The following is a 26,673-nucleotide window of genomic DNA, read 5'->3' as shown; positions in this document are numbered from 1 at the left end:
TGGTTAACAACATTTGTGTGTATTAACTTTTTTGCCAGGGATTACACATGATATTAAGCGCAAGGTGGCTAAATTACATTTAAATGTCTCAAATCGAAATTATGTCCTAACCGCTCATTAAAAAACAACAACATATACATGCATCCCAAGCTGTGGAATTTGCATTGTGAATAACATAACATTTGTGGACATTTTACAGTTAATGGGTACAGTCGTGGGTTATCGATTGGATATTTTATTGTGCGTTGACGGTGCTAACTTGTTGGGGAATGTTGGGGTTTATGTTGATGCTTGTTTCTGTGTGATTTTGGGGTTGCTGGGAATTTTGCAGGTGTGGTTTGGGGTGCAAGGAATTTTTTTTTTTTTTTACATGGAATTGAGCGGGAACAGTTAGTTGTATTGCAGGCTTGTGTAGCGTGGCTGTGGCGAACAACAGCTATTGCTTATTAAACTGACGTTTTACTGTCAACCAGGTGTTTTCCCGAACTAAAACGCCACAATATGAATACCAGTAGCGCTGACAGTTCCATGATGAAAGCTGAAATGATACAAATGATAGCTTTAATATTCATAGAAGAAATAACACTGGAGGACGCCGGCAAGATGGGCGCAGTCGATCAAGCAACGCCACCTGGGAACCTATGAAATGAGAAAGCCCAGGGACTCAGGAGAAGATACAGTACGAGGTTACTCTCATGCACTGAGGAAGGGACATGAGTGCAGACAGGATAGGATGAGTGGGAGGAATGACAGAATTGCATCATGGGATATCCCTCAGCAGAGCAGGCAAATGGCAGATTAACTAGGGGCTAGCCTCATGCTAATTATAAGCTTGCTCAGAAAGAAAGTCCTATTCTTTAACAAAGAGAGGGCGTTTAACCCCTGGATGAAGATTGGAAGATGATACCACAGAAGAGAAACCCGGTAACTGAATGCTCCAGATCCTGTTCTGCTTTTAGAGACTCCAGAGACCCACACACACGCACACAAGTGTTTGTGTGTTTGTGTGTATGTATATATGTGTGTGTGTGTGTTTAGATTTAGATTCTGCTGCAATTTGTCAGACGCACAACATGAATTTTTTGTTTTTTTGTTTTTGCGAGTAGTTTCAACTGCTTTCACTTAAATCCTCTATTCATGATTCTTTTTGTTCCTGCTTTCCAGACTGTCGCAGGGGCCTGGTGAACTTCTCCTGTATTTTTATATATATCAAAACAGAGTCTTTTGATCATTTCCTTTTCACAATTTTTGTTCTTGCCGGTGCCCTCTAAAATTTCCCCTTTGTATTGGAGGTCAATACTTTGTTATCTTGTTGTTTTTGAGTCAGAAGGTCTTCTTGCTGCTATTCAGGTGATTTCTTGGTCATTGTCATAATGAAAGGTTCTCTGGTTTGGAAGCAAAAATATCACACAGAACAGAAATATTTGAAATATCAATATATCACCCGTCTCTGATTAATACTCCCTGTCGGGTGTATTGTCTCGGTGTGTCCCTGTGCCCGGGGTGGTGAGCGGGGCCTCGGAGTTGATCTCTCCGAAGTGAACCTTCTCCTCTCATCGAGGAGATAAAGGAAAGATGTAAGGAGAAATGATTTCAGCTCTGCATGACGTACGCGGCCATCTGCAACTCCCATCATCGCCGGCTGCCTCGGCCATCACAGCCTCTCGTGTCCCCCCTCTCTCACATTTGCACACACAAACGTCCAAACACACATTCCACACAACATCTGCGCAGCCGATTGAGCATCAGGACTCAATTCAGGGTCTAAATGTGCAAATAACAGCAGGCGGTAGATTTCTTTTTTTTAACTTTGAGTGAAATTTTTGCGCCTTTAGGAGAAATTCATTTTGTGTCAGATTTAATGACACCCCCCCCTATATTTTTCAAGAAAATGTAAATTGGAACCAGAAGACATTCTAATGAGCTGATTCGACTGAGCGGTTGCAGTGTGTGTTATATTGCGTGTGAGTGCGAAACCGCATGTTGACAGAAGTGGTGGTTATATTTGGATTCAGGAGTGACTCATCCTGGCGGCAAACGCAGGGCCGCTAATTGAATGCTACTTTCAACAAACGCGTTTAGCTCAGTTTGATCCGCCGTTTAAAATGCCGCTCCGTCGGTCGAAGCCCATCTGCTGCGTGCGAGAAAAACAATATACCTGAGAACTGGGTGAGAAACAGACACCTGCTGGGTCACCTTTCAGAGCATGATGCTTTTACTTTCTATTTATATTTTTTATATATAAGGAAATTGGCCTCATTTCCTTGACTGATTGTTAATCACGATGCCAGACTAATCACTGGCTTCATCGCTTTTGAGGATTTAATTGCAGCTGTTGAAGTTTTATTGACAATGGTCATCTAAGACATGATTAGTTCCCTTTAAAGGCATTTTAATCTTTGTATGTTGTTTATTGTGGTATTTCTACAGTCTGACGAAGACGAACGTGAGCGGGAGCACATTGTCTCCAAGTTGCTTAGTTTACCTGAAAATCTTTTCAAGACAGGCCTCCCAATACTTGATTCTTATCTGTCCTAATTGAAATGTAGCAAAAAGCAGCTCATTTTCATGGAATTCCACACAAATGACTAATTTATGTCACCACTTTCCCCTTGCCTCTATGAAATTAGTTAAACATAAGTTGAATTAGTTGAACATCCTCATCTTGTTCTAAATGCAGAAACTAGCTTAGCAGTTCCTGATTCTCATTTTGCCGATCATCCTAACCAGTAGCTACTTGTAGCCTATTTTCATTTAATATAATCTGATATTATTTTCTCTCCAGTCAGTTTGACTGGCTCCAGTCAGCTGTGCTTTGACCATTAGTTTAATCACAGCGCCAAAGGGACTGAGAAAGACTTTGATGAGATAACTTTCTTTTTAAGCAAATATGTGTCAGTGATAGTCCCGCATGTTAAGGATTTCTCCACCCTCATCCATCTCCTCTTTTACTTTTTTTTTTTTTTTGTTGTGTCGACGTGAAAAAGAAACGTGTTTCCTGTTGCTTACCTGAGTGAACGCTGTGTTTTTCTTTATTCTACAATTCAATGTTATTATTTGGCGCTGGAGGCTCCTGGCACATCCTCATTTAAGTGTCTTCTGCGCTCTCTTTCTTGCTGAAAGCATGTGGGTGTCCTTTAGAGCACTAACTAAATGCAGTATTCCCAGTACACACATTACTTTCTACTGACAGTGTAGTAAATCAATTGCGCTCATAACAAATACCACCAAGGCGTTGAGAACAAAATGCTGATGCTTTGTCCTGATACTGGACCCGGTTTATCTACTTCTTCCAGATCAAGTTCATGAAATACCTTTTAATAAGAATACATCTGCTTCACACTGGAGTTGGTTGATGACTAAAATTTTCTGATAACATGTCCGAATTCTCTTGTTGTTTCTCAAGGTTGTTTGCTAAGCTAACTATGCTGCGCATCTTTGATTGTCAATCTGATGGGATGTTTATTATTTGCTCCGTTGAATTCTTGCAAACAATTGAATTTCTGTGTCTCCATGTTCTCCCAGAGTCTGCCTGGGCTTCCTCCTCGCTTGCCAGTTCCTTACAATATTCCAAAAACATACAGGAGGTTCACTGGAGACCCTAAATTGCCAAGATATATGAATGAGAGGATGAATGATTGTGCCTTGTGATATATGTGGTTGAACTGCGACCAGTCCAGGATTTGAATGCCGCCTCTCGCTCATTGACGGCTGGGATAGCCTTCACCACCTGCAAGTCTGTCCGCAGAATAAGTCATATAGATAATGAATGAAAGGATGTATGACTTAGTATAAACTTGAGAATCAGAAATGCAATAACTTTTCAACCGTACTTCCCACACTGCAGCAATGAGTTGTGTATCTTGTCGGGACGAGAGACCAGATGAGGCGAAAAGTTGAAGAATCCCCTGCAAAACATCCATTAAAATATTAGGAAATTAAATAGCAGTCAAAATTAGCCAGCAATATTACTTTTACATTTCCAATCAGTGAGATCATAACCCATACTTTATAATATTTGTTTCATGCTGTTGGTGGGCTCCTGAATCCAACCCATAATTCCTCATCCTTATTTGACCCATTAGAAGCTCAGGAAAGATCTGTTTAGCTCCTCACTGTGCCGCGCTTGCCTCCGACACGCTGTTTGTTTTCCAGAGTTATTGCTTCCTGTCTCAGCCTCCTATCTTTTGTTGGCAGGCTTTTAAACCGGCCATATTGCATGTCACACGTGTTGGCTGTGTGTTTGCACATGTGTGTGTTTGTGTGTGTGTGTGTGGAGCCTCCAGCGTCTTCCTCGTTCACTAGAAGTTAATGGGATTACATAATTAAGTCTTTCATCTGCAGCAATGAACGACAGCGGGGGTGGTGGGGGGGTTTACTGGGTCTCCTCTCGGACTTTTAATTTATTATCTATTTACACTTCATTAGTGACGACAGGACGAAAATGAAAAAACGACTTCAGTTCGCGGTTTCCAATCTCATCTTATCCGTTTTCTTATTACTTCTGCCGCCACTAGGATCAGCTGCAGGCGAAGTTATCTCCTCCAGAAAGTGCACATATACGTTTGGAGAATCTGTATCAATGTGGCAGAGGCCGCGGCTGCACAGCAACATGATATACGTGCGCACGTATGATATTTACCGCCCTCTGTCATCCTGTGCGGACTCGTCCGATGAGTTGCTTCATGACGTTCGGGTGGATCTTCAGAGTCACGACGGCAGACGGTGGTGACCTGAAGGGCGGAAGTGGGATCGGGATGGATTGAGCCACTGCTGAGATGATGGAGAGGAGTCTGACCCCTCAAGAAGCTGCAAAGAGATACATTCAGAAAAGAGAGCGTTTCTTTGCCAACAAGCTGAAACCAGTGCTTGTGGGAGTACAAAAACAACTCCCTTTGGGAATGAATACCAGCTGCTTTTTTAATGTATATCGAATCTCTGGCAGAGCTCTGAATTTCATGTCCAAGTGTCCTTGGGCAACACACTGAACCCTAAGTTGCTCCGTATGGTCTGGTTAGCTCTTTTCAACGCCGTCGATGCATGAGTATGTGTGAGAATGTGTGAGTACTATCTAGTTTAAATCACTTCGAAACCGCAAGTTGTGAAAGCGCTCTATGAGTTGAGACTATTTACCATCAAATATCGTCTGTACTATTGAATCATAGATTGTGTTTTGACATCCAGATTCCAGATTCAGATCATCTGCCTCATAAAAGAAAGAATTAATGCAAAGTCCTGAAGCATTGTTGAGACATTAGATTGTAAACAAATCAATAGATGAACCCCCCGAACCAGCACAACCTTAACATTGTTAAGAAATCAAATAGAAATGACATCTAAATATTAATGTAATCGCCTTAGAAATACTGGAAAGCTACAGGCAATTCCACCAAAATTGATGCGAAATCCATTTAAATATTTATGACGGTTTATGACGAGGTGCCGAGTCACATTGAGATGAATTTCTGTTTTCCATCTCTGAATTTGTCCTTTCACTCCGCTCGAGCTGACAAACAGCTCAAAGCAGAGGAGGGGGGAACACTAATGAGGTCTCTCCTCTTTTTACCCAAGTTCGCCCATAGCCAGCTTGCACTGAATGTTTTTCTCTGAAACTCACTTTTCCCAGCAGACCTTTTGGGATGTCGGTTTGGCATCTGCCCGACACCCCGAGGTGTTCAAGGACTTCCCTCCTCCTTTGCTGCCTAGTAACTTCCCCTTCTACCCGCCGCCTTTGAAAAACTTCTTCTTGAGTTTTAAATCTGCGTTTCATGATGATGAAAGCTTTACAGTATGACCACAGCTGGGAGTATTATACAGAGGACCTGAGAAAATATTCATCTTAAAAAAAGAGGGAGAGATATTTTAATCCAGTTGAAAATATCTCAATTTCAGCATGAAATTACCAAAAACTACAAAGAAATTCTTTAAAAAAGGTACAATGAAATGATTTGAAATTGCATAAATGATAACTCAAAACTGGCAGGGAAGAACTTGAATGTAGCAAAATAAACAAGAATTTGCCTGCAGTAGCGTAGCCAGGTGTGTTGCGCAACTGTCAAGATAGGATTTCTGATTTCTGAGTGAATGTTGTGATTTATCGACGGAAGAAATGTTAAAATTTTCTTCTTTATCGCAGCTTTTCAATCTGCCTTATTATTCCCTGCTCTGGCAGGTAGATTGTAGAGATGTTCTCTGCCTGCCCTTGAAATATTTCCCTGCTGAAATGGTCTTTTAGGCAAAAATAATACAAAATATAAAAAAAAATGAGCGATTCCATGCTTGTATGTCTGTATATGAGGCTTCGTGATCGACTGGCGACCGGTCCGGAGTAAACCCCGCCTCTCGCCCAGTGACAGCTGGGATAGGCTCCAGCTTCTTGGCAACCCATAATGCAGGATAAATGGTAGAGATAATAAATGAATCAATAAAAAAAGGCTTTTATATTTTGAAAATGCAACTCATTTCACACTGGTGGGCTGGATTTTCTCACTTTCGCAGGAGATTCTGTGATCATGTCGAAGCGTTTTGTGATTCCCTCTCTTTCTCCTGCTGTGAAAGGCTTCCAGACGCTCTCGAGGCATCATGGCTACAGCTGCATTCTTGCCCCGGGGGTGGACTTCTCTCCAGGGATGCAGCCGCTCCACACTCTCTCTCCAGCGCAAACACGCTGGAGACGTTTTTGTTTCCGACAAACAGTCAACAAGCTGACATCACCCTGATTTCCCCTTCAATGTGTCGACCCTGTAGATTCATTAGGACATATAGTTCAGATTCTGTCTATTCTGTAAAACTGGAATACATATATATACATTTATATGTGCATTTTCACAGGGCAGTATGCTTCTATGTGGGTCACCCAAAGCTTACGGAATTGAGGGTTCAAAGAAAGCGTGGATCAGAAACCCCCAGTTGATGAACAAAAAAAATTTACACAATTTTCTGTAGCCCTGATACGGGTCACCGGGTCCCCTCCCCTGGAGCTCGGCCCTGGGTCAGGGCTTGACGGCGAGCGCCTGGTGGCCGGGTCTGCACCCATGGAAAAGACAACATGGGCCCCCTTCCCTTGTGCTCACCACCCATAGGAGGGGACAGGTGGATCAGTGTGGCATCAGCTGTGATGCTGACTCTGCATCAGTCTGTCTTGGTGAAGAAGGAGCTGAGCCTTAAGGCGAAGCTCTGTATTTACCCTTCCCAGACTGGCCTGCCAATGCCTTCGGGTTCTCCCGGAAGAGCTGGACCTAGTGGCCGGGTAGAGAGAAGTCTTGGCCGCTCTGCTCCTGGATAAGCGGTAGAAGATGGATGGCATTTTCACGGCATGCCAATGATACCTCTATGCTGCATTATATCATATCACATTCAGTGGAACAGCCTAACCAATGTGTCGCATTTGGAAATTGTGTCCGATCATTTTGAGTTCCTTGAACGATGTTTTTTGGTAAAATTATTTATTCTCTCTTATATCTGTCAGTTCTTTCCTAATCGGGTACATTTTCCATCGAACAACTCACACGCTTCAATCGGAATCCAGGTCATGTGACTTGAAATCCACACCTTTACTTCCCTGTCATCACAGTCTTGTATTTTCTGAGGTCGGAAATTTCTGTGATAATTGTCCCCTTGAATGTGGCGCCCCGCTTCTCCTCCAAAAACGCATTGCGCCGAGGCTCCTCACCTTATTCTGAAAATGTATGTGTGGCAGTGCGCCTCGCTTGCTTGAAACCACGGTGAGCCACCGGAAACGTCACAAAGCAATTTGTGGCGAGCTGAAGGGAGAGCGAGCGAAGCGATAACTGCCGTCGAATCCGTCGAGAGCTTCCCAGCTTAGATGGCAGCGCCTTCAAGCTTTCATGCTCTTTTTGCTCTGCCATTAGTGCTGAGCCAGATAAAATGTCCAACCAACATGAAAGGAAATTGTTTCCTGGAGCTTTTTAAAGTTTATTCAAACATTTAAACACACAGCTTAGTCTCTCATGCATTGCCGATATGATGACTCACGCTAACGCAAAAATCCCTTTTCTGTTATTCCCAAGGATTTGCCATCGGAGCTCACGCCGGCCGAAGCCCAACAGCCGCAGTGCAGTGGAGCTGGGAGCTGTCCGTGGTGCTGAATTCACCAGCCGGCAGGAATCCTCATTGCACACTCATGTCCTTGCGCCCTTCCTGATACACCTCCGATTCTGAGCAGCGACTGACCACCACCTCCACGGCCAACATGGACGACGACGGACGCTACAGGGATGGCCGCTCAGATTTCATCCGCGGTGCCAAGGACATTGCCAAAGTAGCCAAGAAGCAGGTTGGCAAGAAAATGGGGCGAGGCGTGGACAAAATGGCCGACGAGTACACCAAGCGCTCCTACAAGCGTTTCGAGGAGGAGGACGATGACGACGACTACGCCGGCTTACCAAGCAACGACGGCGGATATTACCGCAACGACAGCCGCGCCAATGACGACGAAGGTCACAGCGACTCCACGGAGGGACACGACGAGGACGATGAAATCTACGAAGGCGAGTACCAGGGCATCCCAAGGGCTGACACGGGCAAGACGGACTCCATCGACGGGGTGACGGCCGCCCAGGCTCAGCAGTTCAGGGATCTGTCGGCCTATGAGGGGGAGAGGCGGAAAGACCAGGAAGAGCTGGCGCAGCAGTATGAGACAATCCTGCAGGAGTGTGGCCACGGAAAGTTCCAGTGGACTCTCTACTTTGTCTTGGGCCTGGCGCTGATGGCGGACGGCGTGGAGATCTTTGTCGTCGGCTTCGTGTTGCCCAGTGCAGAGAAGGACATGTGTCTATCTGAGCCCAACAAAGGCATGCTGGGTAAGTCCGAATATCCCCTCTTCAAGTAAAGCCTGTTTTTTTTTTTCAGTATTTTTTTGATAGAAATAATAATGTAGTGTCAGCCAGTGTTGGATGGAGAAGTGATATGACCTTCGTCAAAAACCTGGCATCTGTTCTTATAGGTAGCAATTATTAAGAAAAAATGAAATACAAAAATATGGATCAATGAAAATCACCCGATTTATAAGATAAACACAGCTTTATGTTTCCAGGGTGTTTCCTCACCAGAAGTCCTCTCAGTCCTTTTTCCATTTATTTTCTTCCAACAACCCCCCCCATCCTCCTGGGAGTTTGGGCAGCCGCTCCGTGTTTGATTCCAGTCTGATTGTAACCACACTTTTGCTTCCTAACTCCCCTCTGTAATTGCTTTTCTGCAGCCTCGTTAGCTGAGGAGCCACAGCTATTTGAGATCCAACTGCCCGTGACGCCTCTGAACACCGGCGGAATTGTAAAACAACCTCACGGACAATTCAGCCGCGGTGTCCTTTGCTGCTTTAAATCGCCCCACATCTGTGTTTCTAACACCTACACGTAGTTCCTGCATGCATTTGGTCAGTGTCTGTAGGCTGAAAATGGTTGTTTCCTTGTACTGGGGGCTTTTGGTGTCCCAACCTGCTCTGCCATCTGTCATTTACTACCCAGGAGGAGTGAAGTAAATCAGAGTCAGCTCTGTTGATGATAATCCAATTTTTTTTTCTTTTTTTTTTTTTTCTTTTTTTGCCATTTGACTTATTGTGTTCTATGGAAATCAGTGCAGTGGAATGAATGTGAATATCAATTCTATCAAAAACTACGCCAAAAGACGACGCTTAGTTTCAATTCTTATAGAGTCCCAATAAGCCCAAATACCAAAGAGAAATAAAACATGTAAATGGTTTCAACATATACAGCACTTCCACACCTTGTGGTTTCATTCATGCACACATCGATGGCGGCAGAGCTGCCATGTAAGGCCATAACCAGGCCATCGGGAGGCCGCTTGGTATTCAGCGCCTCACCCGAGGACACTTAGACATGCAGACAGGTGGAGCCGGGGATCGAATCGCCTGTTCTACCCAACCCAACCGCAACCGGATACCAAATAAGAGTTATGGTCATAAGAGGTTAATGATGACGATATGGATTTATATGACCTAATCTTCTGTAGGAGAGACCCAGAAATCTTCCTCCTGCTATTTATTCTTCTACAATACATCTGATCATTCAATATTAGCAGGTGATCTCAAAGAGAGAAAATTCTCTGACACTTATATATCCACATTGTGTGTCCCATATTCACCAGTTGTTAACCAGCTGGCTGGTTAACGCCTCCCCCTCCCGCCAGCAAACATGGGATGCCTGGGTATTGACTGTTTCATATGGATTTGTTGCAGGTCATGCCGGAGGAATATGGTTGAATAACACTTCGATAACGGTGGTCACTGAGTGACCCGGTGTTACCCACGATCACATCAGTCCAGATTCTTTCACGTTCAGAATTATCGGGAAAGCAGATCTGGATACTTCTGTTGGTTACAAAGTCAGTGCATCTTGATCTTTGCCACTACGAATAAAACTGTCATCGTGCTGCCGTTTCAGTTAGGAACACACAAGATATTACACGCGCTCATAGCCCCATTTGTCAGGCCGCCGTGCTTTTAATGAGCTACCCGGCTGTAGATGTGATGAACGGCCACACATTCGGCAAGCACAAAGGCACACATGAAAAATACTGGCTCTTGAGTTTACGTGACGTTTAGAAGTAATACAAACGCTTTGGTTGGACATTTCTATGAGCTGTGAAGAGCTAAACTCATTTCATTTTAACATAATTTATGATACAGTGGACTAGGATACAATATGATACAATTCAAGTGCACTAGAGATGTACTTTACTGATGCGGATTGTGAAAGTTTTCATTTTAAGGGGAAAGCAAACACTAACTTTACATGTCAACTTTACATTTGGCATTCAATGTCACAATATTGACTTCAACTTACACCCAATACAAACATCTGAACAACGTTGTCCAGTTTATTATTGTTAATAAAGATTTGTAAAGTTTTGAAGCAGCCAGCTCAAAATGATATAACCAGGCAAATAAAAGTAAATTTAGGCTCGAAAATAAAGGTAGGATTTTCGGTAATTAATTTTTTTTTACCCCTGTTGCCCTGCTCTATATGACATACATAGACATTCTCAAAACCATCAACTTTGTACTTAAAATGTAGATATTATGACTTTTTTTTTCAGCTCCTGGCCCGTCATGCTCCTCCTCCACCCCACCCCCCTCTGGCTGGGTTATGTGACACAAGAAAGCAGCCAGTAGGGAGACACGAGCAACAACCCCCCCCCCCCCCCCACACACACACACACACTCCCTGCCGCCTCAATGACACCATCCCCCTCCCTTCCCCTCTGTTATGCAACATGCCTGACTCATGCTAAAGAGCCTCCTCTCTCACTGGCTCCTCAAACCCCTCGCCATCGCTGTACTCCTCCAACCGAGCCTCTTCTGTCGTCAGGGAGGCCACGGCGATCCGACACACTGCGGCAGACTGTAAATGTGCATCTGTGTGCATGCTGCAGTCCGTGCAAAGCGAGTGTGTGAATGTGCCCACAGCTGGGTCGACCCCCAGACAGCAGATACTAAAACCTGACCTGAAAAACTCTTCACCTCTGCAAGATGACCTCTATTGTGGACATTTAGTTAGCATTGTAGAGATTTATATATCAAATATCATATATATATATATATGTATATATATATATATTTTTGTGAGCTGTATAGTTTGGTGTAATGCGTTATTGATTCCACATTAAAAAATATAAATAAATAAAATAAACTTGCATTATATCATCATTAAAAATCAATATTTCCGATGCGATCAACTTCTCAGCAACAGGTAGAAAAAAGCAAATAGTACGGGGCGATGCTGTGCTTTTGCAGGTTGAGCTCGTGGAGCTTCTGTCAGTGTTTGTTATTGAGGTGACCTTGCTGCCTGTCTGCAGTGCTCGCAGCGTCGCTGTTTTTAGTTTGTCATAACAGGGAGCAGAACCTGGGGTTCTGCTTCATGCAGCGTCTCTGCCGTGGAAAAGTACTTGTAGAGTCAAGTCACACAGTCCATCCTCTCTCCACATAGCAAGGGTTTCCATGATATTCATGGATTTGCTGCATATTTATGTATGGATGGTAATCTTCAAGATTTTGTATTTTCCAGGAGAGGGTTTTTGAATTCACCGTAGCGAGTGCATAACATGGTCAATGCCATTACCTGATATTGCAGCGGTAAGAGTATCTGATACTCTTTCTGTATTCCTCCAAGACTGGGTAGCAGCCTTCAGGAAAATGAAGTGGGAAACTTTGCCACAGCGTGTGATAAAACGACGGACCAAGTTTCCCCTGCAGCTGCTGGGGCTTTCTGCGTTTAATAAAGTCTGCTTGACCTTTTAGTGAATATAGAATCGAGAAGTGAGCACAGGGACGAGAGGCAGAGATTAAAAAACAGAAGAGCGTTGAACTTCCTGTATCTGTTTGATTTATAGTCCTGTGGGAGATGCCGGCAGCAGAAAATCACCCTGCTGGATAATATTAATTATTCTTAGCAACAGCATTTGGGTGCACATTCTTTATGGTGTAAATTAGTGTCTCAGGAAGGAATAGAGTCTGTGTATTAGTATTCAGCTGCCATCTGAGAATGAATATGTTAGCTATTAGCAAACAGATGGCAACAGATGACCTGCTCATGCAGCTCGGGGTAAAACGAATATTGTTTCTGAACAAACTGCAGTGACTGATGGGAATTGGAAAGACGAGGTTCTGTTTCCTTCCTGTATATTTATGAATAGCAGATCCTGCAGACGTCGGTAGGTAGGATTAGTCTCTTGTGTTTGTGGCTAAAAATAATATTGCTCAATTGGATCTCGACAGTTTCGGCTTCCTCCTGGGGATCCTCTTCTTCCTCCGCTGCTCGGAGACGCCTTCAGTTACCATCTGTCATTGCCAACTCATTCAGTCGTCACCTCTCTGTAGCACAAGGTGAAAAAGCCAGGGACTCCATGGAGAGGTGAAGAAGAGAGGAATTAAGTTGTGTTTATGTTGTATTTACATCTTGGGTAATGCAGTGAAAGTCAGTTCCTCCATCTGTGTCACTTAAGTCTGTCTGTTTAATTGGAAGGAATGAACTTTTCATTTGGTTGCTAAGATCAGTACTAAATAAGGTCCATTAATTAATTAATGAATTCATTCATTCATTCATTTATCGCTGATCCTGCCCTCGGGGGTTGTGGACTCCATCCTGAGTGGCACTGATTTTGCAAATTTAAGAAAGTTGAAGAGAATAAAAGCCTCTTTTCATTCTTTGCCTGCATCAGGAGTGCAACATCTGGAAAGACCTTGTCTAACTCTACAAAGGTGCGCACACACTCATCGTGATTTATTCATTGGGTGATCTCACGTGACAAAATTGTTCTTAAAATTTTCCAAAAAATAGACTGTTCACATTGACAAAAGGCATTTTCCATTTGTTTTTGGCTCAGCAGCTCTTTCTGAAGTGAGATAATTTGCAAGTGTCACAATGCCGTCAGCGTTTGCATCGCTGTAAATGAAACAATTCTAGTCTTGTCACAAACATGTGTCGAAGGAGGGCTCCACTCTGCCAGTGGTCTCATTTTACAAATCACAAAACCATAAATTCAAGTAGACGTTTGTGTTGAAAACAAATTGAAGAAAAACATACATTTCCAAGTGAAATTCACCCTGTCTGGATGTGTTTAATGGCTCCCCTGTGCCAAACCGAGGTGCGTGTGTGAGTGTGCGTGTCCATTTTATAGCGGTAAAGGCGTGTGCTACTCCGGACACGCGTCAGCGCTCCTGTATTTGTGAGGGCTGTCGGTGTTAAGCGGTGCGGAGTGTGACCTTGCTGACAGGAGGCTGCTCTCTGTTCCGGTGATGAAGAGGCTGGGCTCTATCGTTAACCACTGCGTGCTCCTGCTGAAAGAGGAGAACCAGCTATTAATAGAGCCCTCCCACCCTCCTCTCGCTCCCATGTGCACGACACACATCCCTGCAGTGGGCCACACATCTTTACATGTTCATCCGCACACTCCCCCCTGGAGCCAGTGGCAGCTCTGTCACAGCATGGACTTGGTGTCATCCTCCCCTCCCCTTCCTCTTTTTTCCCCCCTTTTGTCTCTCTCTCTCCTTGCTTTCCGTCCTCCCATCCCCCCGCGTCCTCTCCCAATCGCTCAGCTGCTTGGATCCTCCTCCTCCTCCTCTCCCGTGTCCTCTCGCTCCCCTCTCTCTTTCCGTGCCGTTCGTTCATCTCAGCTCTCTGAGGAGAATGTAAAAGACATTTTGTTGTCGGGGAGAGACTGTCTACACTTGGACGACTTTTCAAATAATCAAACCGTTGACGTTGATATCGGAGGACCCATCTCGGCTCGAAAGATGCCGGTGGACGTCTGAGTAAAATGGGATAAATAAAGCACCAAGCTGCAGCTCGTACAACCGCTGATGCTTTAAAATGCAAAACGCTTGTGAGCACGTGTTGCCCTCTAACCGCGCTGTGGCCTTTGAAGCCTTTTCGCATGACATCCAAATGCAGATATATGCATATTTCAGCAGCTACTTGAGGGAAGCTCGTAGTAGGGACATCCTATTTATCTGTCTGGAGCCTTTTCTGGATTTAATGTATTTAAAGACAAACTTAAAATACAAGCATACACACATAGCAACTGGAAATGCTTTGTTTGATATTAGTATGAATAATTTTAGTAATAGTCATGTTGTGATTTTTGTGCTTCCATTACCTCCCTCTGAGCTGCGATCGTGAACTGGTTTGCTCTGAACAATCTTAAGTGGAGACAAATTAAACAATTCCCTGTGTGTTTCTCACCACCACATGTTGCCAGTGGGGTATTTAACCTGCAATCCTGGCAGGTACTGATCCACTGCACTCTAGGCCCTGCAAAAATGATATCCTCTGGTCCCTAATGGGCTGACAAGACCTTGCAAAATCAACTTGGACTTAATATTACCTTTTAATTTTCCTTTTGCTACTCACTGGCAGCATGATGGCCAGTGTTTAGTGCTTCCCCCTCACGAAAATAAGGATGCTGGATTGATTCCGATAGAGGGGCTCTCTGTGTGGAGCCTCCATGTTCTTCCCGTGGGTTTCCTGAAGGTTCCTCCCTCCGTACAAAGACATGCAGGCGCTTCACTGATGACCCTAATTTTCCCGTGAATAAGAGAGTGTATGGTTCTTCGTCTCTATATGTGGCCATGCGATCGACCGGCGACCGGACCAGGGTGAATCCTGCCTCTCGCCCACTGACATCCGGGATAGGCTCCTGCATCCCTGCGACCCTAAGTGGCGGAAAAGCAGTAGATAATGGATGGATGGATGGATGGATGGATGGATGGATGGATGGATGGATGGATGGATGGATGGATGGGTGGGTTGTGTGTCTCTCTATATCCTGTGAATGGGTGAACGGATGCTTGTATGCAACTATCTGGCCCTTGGTGACAGTCCGTGGTGAACCCCGCCTCTCGTCCAATGACACCTTGGATAGGCTCCAGCCACTGGAGACCCTGACCGCAGGCTAAGCAGTACAGATGATGAATGAATGACTGAAGGAAGAGGTTTCTGTTTCCTAAGTGAAATATTCAACCTTGTTTTATCACCTCATCCCTTTTCCCGCTTTCTCTGTGTCCATGTCCAAGGCCAGCAGCTTATACAGCAGCTTATTTGTTGCTAGATTTTGTAAGCTTACATCAAACTGCTACCTGTTGCTTGAAAAATTAGCAAGATGAGTATAACACTTACTACAAATATAATAGGGTTTGGACCAGGACTAGACTTGGAGGAAGAGCAGTTAAAATGATTAAAAGATAAAGAGACACCACAGGCCAATAGTTAGTTTAGGTGCCGGCTTGTTTATCAAAAGAATTGAAGCAGTTAGGAATAATAGTGATCACAAATCGGTACCATATAGACATTTACACCACACAACATGAAGTAGACAAAACCGTTTGCATAGACATACAAATATGAGTTCCGGTTTCAACCCTTGTTTCCCTTAAAATAAAGAAACAAATATGAATTTCTTATTCTTCCATAGATTTAAACTTATTTAGTTTCAGTATCTAGTATTGAGCTCTCTTTAAATTCTGTTCCCGGTCTTCGTCCATCATAGGTTCTTATTCCTACTTTTAAATGTTTAAGCAGTAAGTTCTTTTGCTTTAACTAGATATCTCAATCCACGTCCCCAAAAGCAAGGAAAACAGAAGATCGGTAGGAAGGCTCCTATCATGGGTGGCTCGCCATCAAGCATTCATGTCCATGCGCGGGACGCATGGGTTCTGACAGTTCACCGTTTCTCCAGCAATACAGTCATTGAACTTCACAGGAAAATGTTCAAAATAACCACAGTCTATCAACATAGACAGGACATTCAATAAAACACAAAGATAAGGTAAGTGTCAGAAATACTTTATATCTGTTCCCTTCTTTGTTGCTCACTCGATCAACTCAACAGCACGACTTTCTAGATCGTGTTTTTTTTTCCATTCTCATAACTTCTGGAAAAAAAATTGCTATCAGCATTATGATTGGCTGATAAATCACCCACTTCCCAAAGCCAGAGTACTATTAAACTAAAATGACAAAATAATTCACCAACCATATGAAAAAATATTTTTAATCCCATAAATCTCATTTAGACATTTTTGTATCACTAATATGACTTTTAGAAAAAAATGCTGAAATTCTACTCAATATTTATTCAAGTATTTATTAACTTGTGGCTATCTTCCCCTGGGTTACATAAGCAAAGACTGAACAGGTGCAGATTTGCATCAGGGGTGCGCTGTTTCTTACAGTGGATTAGGATCTATCATAATTATCCACTATCATCTGCTGTGTTGAGACCAGCTGTGATGAAAATGACCCTTCCTGCATCCTCGATTTCATGACGGCATTTCCTACGCCCGTTCAAAAAGACTCCAAGCCTCCAATGCTTTGGCTTCTTAATTACAAGGGCTGAATTCAGTCAGCAACAAAGCTGCTGGTCACAGATTCCCCTCTGAATGATGGTGACTTGAAAAGGAGATCTGGATTTCTGTCAACTTTGTAATTAGCTTTGACTCATAATCAATTTGTTGCCCCGGACAACAACGGATCCGGCGGCACATTATTTATCCTCCAAAAAAATGCAGCCGGTTTCGGAGAAACGCTGCACAGGTGCAGCTGAGAGATGGACAGGGAGGCCCTGAAATGGGGACAGTTGGATCCCCGAGCCGGTTGCCGTGGTTTTCCGTGTCTGTGTGTCCTGATGATGCTGCATTGCAGTGATGACTGCTGAGTCCGGTCATCATTACCGGCTGCTTGTTGAAAACGGGAGAATCGATGGAGCTTGAAAGGCGGCATTCGGAGGGTGGAAGCTCCACAGGAAGGTACATTTAACACCACATGGAAGGGATAAGCATTGGCTGCGGCCCTAATAAAGGAAATGTTTTTTTTTTGCACACCAAGCCAAATACATGCCTTTAAAGCACATTTTACATTCAAGCAAGCTCCTTGCTCATAGTTCAAACTGTGATAGATAGAGGCGTTGCAGTGCAATATCTCTGATTCTAAAGTGTAAACTGTAGATGTGTCTGTCTTGTGTTGGTTTGCATTCATGATGTCTTAACAGTTTGACCCGGAAAGTGTCGGCCAGCAGTCTTGGCTTGGATTTGACCAGAGTTCCCTGATTATTTGGGCTTGTAACTGAGCCTAACAGTCTTTTCTGACCCCCCACCTCACCCCCAAAAAATTTTCGGGCCAACAATAATGTCATCAGCAGGCACTTGCTCTTTTCTCGTCATTAGCTCGCTGTGATTCATAGTGAAGTCTCTGCAGACTCAGGGAGTGTGAAGGTTGTTGACAGGCTATCAAGAAGCTGTCGCAAGCATGCTGTCGTGTGTTTTGGCTTCCAAGTAACACATTGAGGTGTGTGATTGCATGCATGTATGTGTGAGAGAGTGAGGGGCGAAAAGGCTAAGATATCTGAGCAATTTGAAAGCACATACTAGTTACTTATTTTTAATTTTGAAATATTTCCAATTTTTGCTTTTGCCCCTTAACTTGCTGTTTATACATTTCAGATTAAATGTGCGAGGTTTCCTGACAAATTGCAATGGCAATTGTTGAAAAATCCTCCATTGCCCTCCATTAAAATACAGACAAATGCAGCATCTTTTTATGTGATACAACTTTATGTCATTTTGCAGCGAGAGAATGTTCTACGCAAGGGAATCACATCATTTACCATGAAATCAAACGTGATATTCACATCTGAACTTTTACGCATGAACTTTCCGTCGGAAACTAAACACACAGTTGTAACGATCATGCGAGATCTATACATACATACATACATACATTTGCACAACATAGAAATACCCATTTAATTTTACACTTCAATATAAGATGTTTATACATGTATCTGTAATTCTTGGTAGATCAATTATCTAATAAAACTAGCAGTTATATTGCATACATCCATTCATCCATACATAAATACATAGAAAGGAGGAGAGATGGACACAGATATTGACAGATACATAAACAAGATCATAGATAGATAGATAGATAGATAGATAGATAGATAGATAGATAGATAGGAGAACAGAGCTGTAGAGATAGCTGTATGCGTAGATGGATGAGATTGACATACATACAGAGTTCGATGGATGAGATGATGGAAAAAAAGGATCTTTTAGTGTTCTATGTCAGCATCTGCTTTCTGGCTAAAATGGGAACAATAATATTATCAAAATTTAATCATGATCATTTGAGCATTATGGGATGCCTCCACAGAATGCTTCTTCAGATTTGGATTGATTTACCGCATTTCTGTCTTCTGTCAAAAAAATCTTTCCACCCAACACTGTGTTTTCATCCCTTCGCGTTCTGCCGACGTTGTTTCCTCAGATTGCTTTTCTCTCCCCACGCCTTTATTTTTATACCTGTCGTCTTCCCTCCTGGCCTCAGGTCTGATCGTATACCTGGGGATGATGGTAGGAGCCTTCGTCTGGGGCGGCCTGGCTGACCGCATCGGCCGACGGCAGACCCTTCTCATCTCCCTCTCCATCAACAGCGTGTTTGCCTTCTTCTCTTCGTTCGTCCAAGGCTACAGCTCTTTCCTCTTCTGCCGCCTGGCCTCCGGTGTCGGGTAAAGAGACAAATGAGTCACCGGGAGTCGAAGCGGTCCGGCCTGGAAATGAGACCGTCACGACCGCTGTGATAAATCACTGATTTGACAGGCAGCGCTCTGCCGCACATCAGGAGGCAGATAGAAATGCAGTGTTCGTGTAGTAATTAATGGGAAGCCGCCGCGTGGTGTATGAAATGGCGAGATGTGCTTTCTTGGCCCACTGAGATGCAGAATTTGAATGCGTGGGTGGGCATCTCTGAGACGTGTGCTCAAAATTGTAATGAATGCATCTCTAGCTACCTCTTGCTAATAATGCACAAACTGCAGTTTTAGTTTCAGACCAGAATTCTACTTTTTAGGCTTCTGTCATTTCACCGTTAACCTCTGAGTTGATATAAAACTGCATTTTCCAGATAGCGGGTCCAATCAACACCTATTCTCATCTAAATACTCATTGCCATGCTTTCAACCCCTCGGCATGTTGCCTAGTAACCACTTGTCAATTATAGCACGGCCAAAAGCGCAAGCAAATATGAAAGTCAATTTACTCCAAATGACGAAGAGTGTTAGTAAAAAAAGTCATTGCAGCCGTTCACTAACAAGAGAAGTGGGCTTGCATCTTATATGCTGTTCAAATGTCTTAATCTTTTGAAGAGTCATGGCATCTAAACCTGATTCTGAAGGCCATTATTGGTCTCAAGCTAAATTTTCAGTTTTAAGTAAAAACACGACTGCTCAAACTGTACTTTAAACCACACACGGTCACCTTTCTCTTTCTGTGTTTGTTTCCTCAACCCAGTCCAATGGCTTTTCTCACTGTGGCTCATCTCCGTCCGCAGCATCGGTGGATCCATCCCCATCGTATTTTCGTATTACTCCGAGTTCCTGGCGCAGGAGAAGCGAGGGGAGCATCTAAGCTGGCTCTGCATGTTCTGGATGATCGGCGGCATCTACGCCTCGGCCATGGCCTGGGCCATTATCCCGCACTATGGTGAGCCCAGAAGCCAGAGCGCATGTCTAAAAAATAATAAAACAAATTGTGAGAATTCAAGTGGATATCCTTTATTACACATTGTCACGCTGAGATACCAGATGGTGTGACTATTAAAGAAGCCAGTGGGAAAAATCAAATAATTGATTGTAAATAATTAATAAAAACATGATCTGAAGAGACATTGAATTAAATACTTTGCCATACTGATCAAAATTTTCCTGAACTTTCTAGAATAACACTCAAATCAATTACTTCAAGAATGGAACTGGAGCGAGATATTCCACTAATTCTGACCCCAGATATGCGTTTGAAAACAGCTGAATTTTTTTTTTTTTGCTTTTGTTTTTTATCCCTTGCTTACTTTATCCCCAGGCTGGAGTTTCCAAATGGGCTCGGCCTATCAGTTCCACAGCTGGCGCGTCTTCGTGCTGGTGTGTGCCTTCCCCTCCGTGGCGGCCATCTCCGCCCTCACCACCATGCCTGAGAGCCCCCGCTTCTACCTGGAGGTCAGCCTTTTGAACCGCACTCACTCTTCACCAAATATAATTTGAATATATTACGAATGCACATATAGCCTTGACAAACACCAAGTATGGAGATGCTGCTGGTCAGATAATTCACTGCCTTTCTAGATTACTTTGAATTAAATGAACTCAAACATAAATATAGATGGATGAATCCCGGGACATGTGAAACATGTCCATACTCTGACAAGTTAAATGTGTAATTCTGTCATTTCCTGTCATAACATTTCAATCTGATAATTTGAAACAGTCAGAGAGTTTATTTACTGGAACCATGGCCAGCAGGTACAGAGGCATTTTTAACAGAAGATGCAGCTTTAAATTGGGAGTGTTGTCTCCATGTTACATCCCTAGTAACATCTCGGGCCTCCCGCTGTGATGTTCACTCCAACCCCCTGATGTGGAAATTTCTAATGAGGCAGTTTTTCCTACACAGAACGGGAAACACGACGAGGCCTGGATGATCCTGAAGCAGGTCCATGACACCAACATGAGGGCCAAAGGCTACCCAGAGAGGGTTTTCTCTGTGAGTCATCCTTTTTTTAAGAATTCTCGGCACATTTTTATGAAGGAGGAAAGTAACTTCATTTTGCGAACACGTAGAATTTCAGTGTCATAGTTCAATTATTTTCAATTGCTCTCCAAGTTGAAGACCTTATGGAGACAGATAATGGGTTTTTCATTATATTATTAACAGGTGGAAGATAAACCTATTGACCTGGAGGGCTTCACCTTTTACAGCAAAGCTCATTTCCCACATTTCCCCATCCACACATTAACCTTTTAAATGGTAACACATCTAATTTAATAAATATAAAACACAGAAATTCCCAATAAATTTTACACTTCGGTATACAATGTTTATGTATGTATCTGTAGTTCTTGGTAGATCAATGATCTAATAAAGCTAGCTGTTACATTGCATACATGCAAGCTCTCCTTCTCCTTTCTGGTGCTCCCCTCAGGAGTCCCCCTCAGCGAAACAGCCTCCTCCATCTAACCCGTATCGTCTTCTCTCACACCAACTAACTTCACATCCTCTTTCCATCCATCCATCTTCGTTTCCCTCTAGGCCTCCTGCCTGGCAGTTCCAAACCCGGCATCCTTCTATCAATATCTTCACTTTGCCTCCTCCGCACAATATATACATGCATAAATACATAGATACATACATGCATGCATATAAGCACATATATACGCGCATACAGATACATACATACATGGAAACACAAATATAAATGTATGCATAGAAACACCTACATACACACATAAATGTATCCATACATAAATGCATACATACATACATACATGCATCCATATGAATACATAATGCATACATACATACATGCATGACATGCATGCATTTATACATACATTCCTTCATACATATCTCCATACATACATGCACAGACATACACACACATACATACTTATCAATTCAAGCATCCATTTAAAGACCTACATACGTACATGCATGCATAGAAACACGTATAAATACATACATACATGCATGGATAGATACATACATACATACATGCATGGAAGCATAAACACCTACATACGTGCATATAAACATACATACATACATGCATGCATGTTATCATATGCATACATGCCTACATTAATTCCTACATACATTCATGGATATAAACAGATACATACATGCATATAAACACACACACACACACACACATATATATATATATATATATATATATATATATATATATATATATATATATACATATATACACATACATGCATGTTATCATATGCATACATTCCTACATTCATAGCTACAAATTTGCCTGCATATAAACACCTACATATATACATATATAGACAGATATACATGCATTTACGCATGCATATCAACATCTACATACATGCATTCGTATAAATCCCTACCTATACACACGCATACATACATGCATGCATATGAACACATACATACATATATACATACATACATACAGTACATACTTGTCTACATTCATACATACATATAAACAGACATGCATATAAACACAAATATTCATATATATGTAAATGCATGGATGTAAACACATACATATATTCCTATATATAAATACACATTCTGACATACATGCAAGCAAATACATAAATAAACATATGTTGATGCATTTATGTGCTGGACCCTATACAGCTGTCATTGGGCGAGAGGCAAGGTTCACCTTGGCCCTGTCACCAATTGATCACAGGGCCTTGTATAGAGGCACACAATTTCATTAATATGAAATGTTTGCGAATTTTTACGAAACAAAGTTTAAACACTTGAAATAGTAAGAAACTCAGTGAGTGAATGAAACGCTTCATCTTACTCGTTGTGGCCCAGGTTACGACCATCAAGACAGTGAAGCAGCTAGATGAGCTGGTGAACATGGACGACAGCATCGCCTGGCATCAGAAGTGGAGACTAAAACTCACCACACTTTTCCATCAGGTGACTAAATCTGAACCTTTATTTAGTGTTTCAACATACCCTGTTTAAAACAACTGCCAGTGTTTGGTTTAAGGACACAGATGAGCATCAAGAGAATTTTCACCTCGTTTGTTGTTTTTTGTGGGAGGTGTGTGTTCAGGAGCAGCTCTGTGTACTGACTGTGTTTGTTCTGTGTCTGCTGAGGGATGATTGGGCATCGTCTTTTCTTTCTCACTGACAGCAGTGAGACAGCCGGTGTTTGTTCTGTCTGCATTTGATATGTCATCTTTGTGTTTGCCCTTTGTGTTGGCCTGTTATTGTCCAGGTGTGGAGCAACTTCCTGACTGTTTTCTCCCCTGAATATCGTCGCACGACCTACATGATGATGGCGGTGTGGTTCTCCATGTCTTTCAGGTACCAGAGACATGAAAAGTACCTGTATATATATCAAAATTTTAACAAAAGTACAAATTTAAGATTGAAAAGAAAAACAGTTCCCTGAAAGCAAAAAGAAAAAGAAAACAAATATATTTAATATTGTATTATATTATATTATATTGTATTATATTATATTTAATTGACCCCAGACATGTGAAGCTGATCTGAAAATAATTTGTACTTTATTAGCTAGGAGCCTCAAAAATCACAATAAGGTTGTAAATTGACAGAATGTGTGAGACATTATATTACACTTTTCAAGTTCAGTGTTTGTATTTATGTCTGATTCTTCGTTTTAATCCATCCGACACGGAAATGTAGCACAGCCGGAAACATTTGTCAAGTGTAATCACCTGTGTCGTCCTTCCCTGTCTGTGCTAAGCTAAGCCAAGCTAAGCGCAGCTAATGCAGCTGCTAAGCGCAGCTAACGTAGCTGCAGGGTGTATTATTGTTAAACTTGAAAGTCCAAATCAGGCTTATATTGATTTCTTCTGCTTCCGTGTCGGACATTTAACCATCGCATTTCCCAACATGTCATGAAGCGTAAAGAGATGGTCCCCATGTTTCCTTTAACACATTTTATCTGTGATTCCTGCTCACATTTTTTTAAACCACCTATCTTCTGAAGGTCGAGCAGATTTTTCAGCACTTTGACTGGATTTCTGTTTTCCCTCCTCTAGCTACTACGGCCTGACAGTCTGGTTCCCCGATATGATCAAATACCTGCAGAAACAGGAATATTCGTCCCGCACCAAGGTCTTTGTCAAGGAGAAAGTGGAGCATGTCACCTTTAACTTCACACTGGAAAACCAAGTCCACCGCCAGGGAGAGTACTTCAATGACAAGTGAGCTTTTTGATAAATTACACTCATCTCTGCCCCTCTGTAAAAAGATGTAATGAAACGTCAGTAAATACATTTTGTAAGTGATAAAAACACTAACAGAATACCTGAATTAATTCAACACAGTCAGAAAATGGGGGAATAAAGCTATAAAACTGATACTCAAAGTCCTAAAAAGGGGGAAACAATTCCTAAGAATTCAAAGAATTTCCAAATACTGAAATGGTGAAAGGAAATTACATAAAAAGATGATTATATTTTAATATATTTTAATTAAAATTTAGATTTAGTCCATATAATATGCATCCATCTATCTTCCACCGCTTATCTTGCACTCAGTGTCACAGGAGCCTATCCCAGCTGTCATCGGGCGAGAGGCAGGGTACACCCTGGGCAGGTCGATTGAAGGGTCACAAACAATTTACTCACTCATTCGGGGCAATTTTCCCAATTAACCTGTTGCATGTTTTTGGAATGTGGGAGGAAAGAACATGCAAACTCTATACAGAAAGGTCCCCTTGTTGGGATTGAACCATGGTCGTGCCGTGCCGCTGAAGCGCCGTGCCGCCCTCAATATAATATATTACTTGAAATACCGCATACAGGACCTCAAGCAGTAAAAAGAATATTAATTATTAGAAAATAACCATCCGTCTTGCCTCAAAGATATAAGCTGTGTATTCCCTGTCCGCCTTCTTCCAGATTCATGAACCTGAAGATGAGGTCGATGGTGTTCGAGGACTCATTGTTTGAGGAGTGTTACTTTGAAGACATCACCTCTAGCAATACCTTCTTCAAGAACTGCACCTTCATCGCTACCCTCTTCTACAACACAGGTGACACATAGACCAAGCACACACACACATAACCACATCATGTGGTTACATCCCTCAGTTTGCTCACCAAACTTTCCATTGGCCAGATAGAAAAGCACCACGGGGTTTAAGCCGTAATCTGCTTTTATGGTGCCAACGGAGTAAATATTCACTATTCACAAATGGATAAATCTCTGCATGAGTGTGAGTATTGCGACAAGAGTTGGCCGTGGATGCATTTGCAGTGTTGTCATTTAGTAAATACTCATTCAGTATAATCCCATGACTGGGAATAAAATAACCCGAGTAAGCAGGCAAGAAATTATTTGAAAATCAAGAAAACCAAATATAATTAGCCTAACGGTCATGATAACCACACTTTTTCAAATAAGATGCTGTTAACAATATGTCTTCATTTTTTGTGTCTGCGTCCCACAGTTCTTTATGAAATTATGGCCTCATAATTATGAACTACTCGATAAATATTGATGTTTTAAATTAGGTGCTCAATGTTTTTTACCACAAGCATTGGCTAAAGAGAGATAAAACTGATTGTCTTATTCATGCGTGTCTCCTTCGAGGGCACTATTAATTTTCATATTCCCTTTGGATTCCCTCCAGTAGGGCTCTTGTGACCCCCGCCTTCAAATTCTGACAACGCATCTGCCGCTTACCAGTTTATCACTCCTTGATCTGCAGTAATCCATAGTTATGTCCAATTTGAGTGCAATTTGTCCAGTCTCCTGATATGCAGAACTCTTACACACACACACACACACACACACACACACACACACACACACCTACCTCCAACCCTGCCTCCTCATTGGCTGACTGACTGACTGACTGCCAGCATTTTGCAGCACTGCAGATGTTTTACCATTACTAGGCAACACAGACAGAGGTGTGCTCTACATGTGACACACGAGGAATCACATAAAGAGATGGTGACAAAATTAGGATGCTGATGATGATTGCCGACCTCACCGTCCAGCCTTCATCTCTTTTTGCCTGCCTGAAAGTAATCAGACCTGGCTGCTATCAGTCCCGGCCAGAGCTCCTCGCTTGTCTCTGAATTAGCTTGTTAGCTTCTTAAGACTTAATCTGTATTTGGGCTCCCGTTCAGAAAGGCTGTGTTTTAATGTTTTTACAGTGAGGCATGATGGAAAATGAATTGCAAGATGAATATGGGGCAGGTGACTTTACTGTCAGAGGCCTAAAGGACCGATTTGTTAATTAGTTATTTGTGTTTTGTGCCCCCCCCACAAAAAAAAAACAATAACATGGAAAGAGAAAAATGGCAACAAATAATCCAAAAATTAGAAATGAAGTTTGTAATTTGCTCGAAATGTAAATGTTTAAAAATCAATGCTAATTTGTATTAAACATTGAAATAATTGAAAAGAAGCCATATGTCACTCAGCAAAAAGATGAGGAAAATCAATAATAAATTTTGAAAGTGAAATAATGTGAAACTTTGCCTAAAAGACTAGGATTAAAGCCCCATCTCACCTCACATTTCACATTTCATATATGGTATCCATAGGGACCAGGATCTTTGTCAAAAGTCATTAAATATATAGTTCTACTC

At 42.4% G+C, this 26,673-nt stretch overlaps 1 protein-coding gene across 1 annotated transcript in view; it reads left to right on the top strand.

The window, feature by feature from the left end:
• The window catches only part of sv2a (synaptic vesicle glycoprotein 2A), a 38,326-nt gene that overhangs the window by 4,986 nt on the left and 6,667 nt on the right, over window positions 1–26,673 (top strand). Inside the window, exons 2-10 of the mRNA XM_086153710.1 lie at window positions 8,031–8,822; window positions 18,864–19,044; window positions 19,866–20,017; window positions 20,393–20,526; window positions 20,981–21,070; window positions 22,901–23,008; window positions 23,313–23,401; window positions 24,106–24,270; window positions 24,970–25,103. Coding sequence (XP_086009836.1) covers window positions 8,213–8,822; window positions 18,864–19,044; window positions 19,866–20,017; window positions 20,393–20,526; window positions 20,981–21,070; window positions 22,901–23,008; window positions 23,313–23,401; window positions 24,106–24,270; window positions 24,970–25,103 — 1,663 coding nt within the window. The 5' untranslated portion in view covers window positions 8,031–8,212. The remainder of the gene's footprint in view (window positions 1–8,030; window positions 8,823–18,863; window positions 19,045–19,865; window positions 20,018–20,392; window positions 20,527–20,980; window positions 21,071–22,900; window positions 23,009–23,312; window positions 23,402–24,105; window positions 24,271–24,969; window positions 25,104–26,673) is intronic.

Source organism: Fistularia commersonii, chromosome 10 (genome assembly GCF_037954325.1).
Source record: "Fistularia commersonii isolate RoL2024-O1a breed Wild chromosome 10, RoL_Fcom_v1.0, whole genome shotgun sequence".
Lineage (NCBI taxonomy): Eukaryota > Metazoa > Chordata > Actinopteri > Syngnathiformes > Fistulariidae > Fistularia > Fistularia commersonii.
The sequence above is the reverse complement of the archived record's forward strand: the minus strand, read 5'-3'. Positions and strand labels throughout refer to the sequence as shown.